Source organism: Equus quagga, chromosome 15 (genome assembly GCF_021613505.1).
Source record: "Equus quagga isolate Etosha38 chromosome 15, UCLA_HA_Equagga_1.0, whole genome shotgun sequence".
Taxonomy (NCBI): domain Eukaryota; kingdom Metazoa; phylum Chordata; class Mammalia; order Perissodactyla; family Equidae; genus Equus; species Equus quagga.
In genome coordinates this window covers 33,817,163-33,823,162 of record NC_060281.1, presented here as the reverse complement: position 1 = coordinate 33,823,162, position 6,000 = coordinate 33,817,163, and the positions used below count along the sequence as shown (strand labels likewise).

The 6,000-nt window shown below is 51.5% G+C and overlaps 1 protein-coding gene across 1 annotated transcript in view; it reads left to right on the top strand.

Moving 5' to 3' along the window:
• The window catches only part of MUCL3 (mucin like 3), a 3,325-nt gene extending 358 nt beyond the window's left edge, over window positions 1–2,967 (top strand). Inside the window, exons 1-2 of the mRNA XM_046640339.1 lie at window positions 1–1,276; window positions 1,794–2,967. The exon at window positions 1–1,276 is cut by the window's left edge and continues 358 nt beyond it. Of these exons, the coding sequence (XP_046496295.1) occupies window positions 1–1,276; window positions 1,794–1,940 (1,423 nt within the window). The 3' untranslated portion in view covers window positions 1,941–2,967. The remainder of the gene's footprint in view (window positions 1,277–1,793) is intronic.
• Window positions 2,968–6,000: the final 3,033 nt, after the last annotated feature.

The window sequence follows — 6,000 nt, the reverse complement described above, 5'->3', positions numbered from 1 at the left end:
AGAAAAGAGACAAGAGACCACAGAGGTCCACGAGAAGACCACGAGAGTCCCAGCAAAGCCCACAGAACAGGGACAAGAGACCACAGTGGCCCATGAGAGGACCACGAGAGCCCCAGCAAAGCCCACGGAACAGAGACAAGAGACCACACTGGCCCATGAGAGGACCACGAGAGCCCCAGCAAAGCCCACAGAACAGGGACAAGAAACCACAGAGGCCCACGAGAAGACCGCGGGAGCCCCAGCAAAGCCCACAGAACAGAGACAAGAGACCACAGAGTTTCACGAGAAGACCACGAGAGCCCCAGCAAAGCCCACAGAACAGAGACAAGAGACCACAGCAGCCCATGAGAAGACCACAAGAGCCCCAGCAAAGCCCACAGAACAGGGACAAGAAACCACAGAGGTCCACGAGAAGACCACGAGAGCCCCAGCAAAGCCCACAGAACAGCAACAAGAGACCACAGAGGTTCACAAGAAGACCACGAGAGCCCCAGCAAAGCCCACGGAACAGAGACAAGAGACCACAGAGGTCCACAAGAAGACCACGAGAGCCCCAGCAAAGACTACGGAACAGGGACAAGAGATCACAGTGGCCCATGAGAGGACCACGAGAGCCCCAGCACAGCCCACAGAACATGGGCAAGAGACCACAGCAGCCCGTGAGAAGACCACGAGAGCCCCAGCAAAGCCCACAGAACAGCAACAAGAGACCACAGCAGCCAGTGAGGTCACAACAGTCTCAGAAAAGCCCACAGAACAGCAACAAGAGACCAGAGCTGCCCACAAGAAGACCACATGTGCCCCAGTAAAGCCCACAGAACAGAGACAAGAGACCACAGCAGCCCACAGAAAGACCACAGAAGCCCCAGCAAAGCCTACAAAACATGTAGAAAAGACCACATCGGCCACTGAGACCATAAAAGCCCCAGTAAAGCCTACAGAAAACCCAGCAGCCACAGAGACTACAAGACCTCCAGTCGAGGTCACAGGAGACAAATCTATCACTAATACCTCTCCTCATCCAAAAAAACCTGAGGTTACCCATCAGGTGCCCACTGGTTCTTTTACAGCTACAACATCCAGCCTGGAGCTGGGTTCCATCACGTCGGAAGCCCCAGCCAATAAGAGCCAACCAAATCAGAACAAAGATGGCTCAGAGGGAGGTCTCCATACTGCAGAGAGCGAGGAGAAGGATTCATTCCCTTCATGGGCCATAGTTATTGTGATCCTATTGGCTGTGATTCTCCTCCTGGTGTTCTTTGGCCTGATCTTCTTGGTAAGGGACAGGGATGCCCCATAAGATGAACCTATGGGATAGGGAGTTGGGGAGAGGTTACAGATCGGAACTAGAGGCAATAATGAGTCTAGGAAAAGAGGCATGGTGGGAGGGATGGTAATAGAGGGGTAGTGGTGGTGAAAGATGGGGAAAGACAATAGATTTATGGGACATGAAAAGTAGAACTGGAGAGGAAGCTGTGACTGAGAAAAAAGGATGTCAAGTAGGGGAAATTTGGGTGTTGGTGTGGAGTCTGGCATGTGAGAATATGAGGGATATGAGGATATGAAGATAAGGAAAATAGGACAGAGGAGGGAATTAGAGATGAAGTCTGGGACTCAATGTGTTGGATCTGGGGCTGGAATAAGGATCAAGGTTGGATGGAATCTTGGGAAAGGAGCATACCAAAGGTCCAGGAAGAGGGAGAATAGAATCAAAGGGCCTGAAATAGAGGTGTTGAGGAAAGCAAAGGGCATGGCAGATGGTACTCATTCCTCCTTTCTCCTCCCAATCACAGGTCTCCTACATGATGCGAAGACGCCGTTCACTGATCCGGAACACTGAGGACAATGACCCAGAGAATGATGTGGGCCCCAATTCCTATCCAGTCTACCTGATGGAGCAGCAGACTCTTGGCATGAGCCAGATCCCTTCCCCACGATGATCTTTCAGACAGCGCCCACCCCAGCTCTTCCATGCCTTACCCCTCTCCTGGATAAGGAAATAGACTCACAATTCCTATTTCCCGAACTCCAGAAAGGGCAAAGTACTGACAGTTAACTGCATTGACCCTTCATCTGCTGTGTTCTTAATGAAAGTGGTCAAGGGATGAGGTGATAAGCAAGAAGGATGTGAGTTTGGGGGATAGAAAAGAAAGAATGAATAATACAAGCAAGTGTTCTCTGTAGAAGATGATGGTCTGAAAGTGAAAAGGTGTTTCATGGACATATCGAATGGGGACCAATCAGGACCCTGATTTCTGAGAGGCGCAGCACAGCTGAGGGAAGTTCAGGGTTAGAAGGCTATACCCCAGATCTGACTGTGAGTTGGGATTATGGGAAGGTGGAGACAGGAAAGGGTGCCTGGGTTTTAGGACTAATCTATATTATTTTCATCTACTATTACTTAGAGTTTGTGTGTAAACAGGCTTGTCTTTGAGTTCCCAGGGCTTGCCCCCTACCTTTTTTTTAATGAAAAAAATAGGATCTGAGAAGAAAAGAGGATTTATTTCCTTCTTCACCCTCTCCATTCCCAGGAGAAAGGAAAATTCCAGAAAAGTTCATAAATATCTCTCACCCAGATGGTTCTTCCCTCTTCCTCTCGCATCCCTTCGTTTTTCTAAATGTCTACAGAGGGCACTGTTGGTTTGGCTTGCTGAGCTGTGGGCGGGCACGCTGGGAGGGACTTTCGTTTGGTCTCATCCATTGATTCCCATCCCAGAGCTTCTGTGATAGTGTTCTCCACTCAGTATTTATTTTCCCGTCTCTTCCACCAAAAGCCAGTCCCGGCTCTTTCCTGTAGGAGTCACCCATCTTCTCCACTACCTCATCCTCTTTCCTCACACCTTCCCCCCAGATTCTGCTTTTCCTCCATGTAGGCATTTCATCTGTGTATGTTTTCTAGATTTTCTCTCCAACTTATTAAAGCCTTTTTCCCCTTATTCCTGGTTGTGCAGAAGGGGAAAGGGAGTCGACAGATGTCAGCTTCCTTCTTTCTATTGTTCTTATTATAATAAAATGTAAAATATTTATAAAGTAAGGACATTATAATTATTGGATTATAAGTTGGGAGAAAGTCCTGACTGACGTTCTTGGCTCTGGCTGTGACCTTACAGATGGTCTCGAGCAGGAGCGGCTGCAGGACAGGAATTTCCTGGAGGGTGGAGGAAGTGGAGGTTGATTGTCTATTGCTCCTAAAGTGCCTCATTACTGGATTTAGATCAGAGCCGGCCTGAGTTCATGCTGGACTTATTTGCATGGTGACAAAATGAGGAGAAATTTTGTTAATTAATAAGCAAGTATTTGTAAGCACCTATTATACATTCTGTTGAGGATTATAAAGAAGTATAAGACATAGTTCCCACCGAAGACACAAATAAAGGAAAATTAAAATTAAATAATTCAATAAGAATTATCACAAGGCAGTACTACACAGAAGAAATCAAGACTCTAATGAAATAAACCCAATATTTACGGGCATCTACCATGTCTTATACTTATGTTAGGACACCAGCCCTGCTTCCAAACCATTCCGTGCCCGAATGTCTTTGCCAGCAGAACCACTGCCCACCTCCATGTGGCCTTGGCTGATCTCATTCTTACCAGAGGAGGATGGCATCAGCATCTTTGCTGACCAGAGAGGCACCCTAGTTTGCCTCAGGTCTTCCAACCTCAACTCGATCCAGAATCAAATAGCAGGGTCACAAGTCGCTATTTGCTGCTTTTGGTAACCCCCTTTGCGGGAAGCTGGAAGTTCTATTACAGACAGTAAGCCTAATCTGGACACTCATGTCACTGAATTCTCTGCCAGGGCCCAGCTCTGGGCTGGTGGGCCCTCAGGCTTGAGGGTCTCTCTGACCCAACACAGAGAATCTCCCAACAGAAATCGACTCTGCTAAGGGCAGGATTGTAGCTTGGGTGCCAGAAAGGAGGCCTGCCAGGTGCCAGAGGGACCCCAGACTTAAGTCCCTGGAGAGAGCCTTAAGCCAGAGAGGGACACTGGGGTTCTGGAAGAGGGCTGGGGTGCTTGAGAAAAAAGGTGGAGGATGCTGGGTTTTTAGTTGTCTGGGCAGATGGTGACTCAGCTTGTGACAGCTGCCAGGACAGAAGAGTCACTTGCCCTGGGAGGAATGCAGGTATCCCCTAACCCCAGCCTCCAACCATTGAATTTCCCCAGCCTAGACCTTAATTAAAAGACCAAAATCAAATAAGGCAAAAATGCCTCTGCCTCTAGAATGCCAAATGTCCGACCAGACCTACCCCTCCCCTGCGAAGGCACCAAAATGAAGCACTGGGGCCAAAGGGTGTGTGTTTGGGGCGGCGGAGGGGGTGGGGGGCGGTTCTTCATCTCGCAAACGCAAAAGGGGACTACAGCTCCGACGCTCAGCGGGTGATTGTCTCCCTCCCCTTCTCTCCCTCGCCCCTGATAGTGATCACTTTGCAATCTAGCAGGGAGTCCTTTAACAAGCTCCAGGGCTGCGCCCTCATTAGGGAAAATTACTTAACAAGTGGCCAGGGAGGGAATAGGCGTCGCCATCACACGTTTATCGCCCCGGGCCCCCTGGAGAGATCACATCCTGGGGAGCGAGTGCCCAAGACCCCCCAGGGCAGAGGGGCGAGCCCGGGGCAGGCCGGGCGGGATCTGGGGTCGGGGCGCCGACAGCTGCGGTCCCTAAGGGAGAGGTGACCGGAGCAGCGGGGGGAGTCCGCCGCCCTCCCTCCTTCCCTCGAGGCTCCACTGGGCCGCGTCTCCCGGATCTCGCTCGCTAACTGGGCGGATTAGTTGCTCGCGGCCGCCGGCTCCGGGGCGTCAGCTCGAACCGGGCTCGGGGAGGGGAGGAGCCGCCGCCCAGCCAGTGCGCTCGCGGATCCCGCCTAACGCCCTCCTCCCGCCCCCACAGCCCCTGCCGGGGAGGGGTCTCGGGCGCATGCCCTCCTCCCGCCTCGCTCTCCTGGGTGGCAGAGCTCGTCCCCAGCTTCCTGCCGTCAACGCCAGACTGCCAGGCCTGGGCTTCGCTTCTCCCCGCACACCGTCGATAACGAAACAGTAACGAACGTTTGTGCTGTTTTCCAGTACATCACATCCTGTCATCCTCCAATAACCCTGTGACTTCTTTCTTATTAAACTTGCTTTGCGCATGAGAACACTGAAGTCAGAGAAGTGCCTTGTTCATATCCACACAGTCCCACGGAACAGAGTTTATTCATTTTCTCTAAATCTCAATTTCACCTTGTTCCTTCGCGGAGCCAGGTTCCAGGTAACAGCAGCAGCATGGCCTGGAAGGGTCGGATGCTATAGGGACCACCTAAGGAAGGGAGTGTAAATGAGGTTGATGCAAGAGTGACCGGCTCCTTCTTCCAGAGGCCGGGTCTCTCCGTTCAGCGCCTTGGACTCTAGAGTCTTGTTCTTCTTCTCTGGAGTCAGCACCCAGGGCCAGGGTCTTTCCTGCCAGCCTGTTGCCTTCCAAGACTCATTAACCGGCCTCATGGTCACAGGTTCTCCATCCTCCCCTCTCGCTGCCCCGACCCCCTTGCAGCCGCCCCTAGACGTGAATGCGACACAGGAAGGAGAAGACCCAATGATTTGGGAGCCCGTCACCTTGATTTTTCTCCCCTCTGCCTCCTACAAAGGCCTCTGTCCCAGAAATGAGACATCCCCGGAGAAAACAGGTTTTTGCTGACCTCTGTCCCCAAGGGTGGGTCTCCTCTCCCCTGACAGGTTTGATCCCCTTGTTCTTTCCCCTTCCCTGTTCCTCCCCCCATAAATTGCTGGGGATGTCCCTCCCAGGAGAGGCAGGGCCCAGAAGTTAAATGCCACAGCTATGGCCAAGTGAAAAAAAAAATTGAGCAAGACATAATGTGGGAGCAGCTCTCGGAACCCAGGAGTCCAGCGCTCCCAGTGCCTTGCTCCCTACTACCATGGAACTTACGCCAACTGATCTTACTCGTCCCAGAACCCTGGCCCTGGCAAACTTTTAATTCTTCCTGAAACTTCGTGTTCCATTG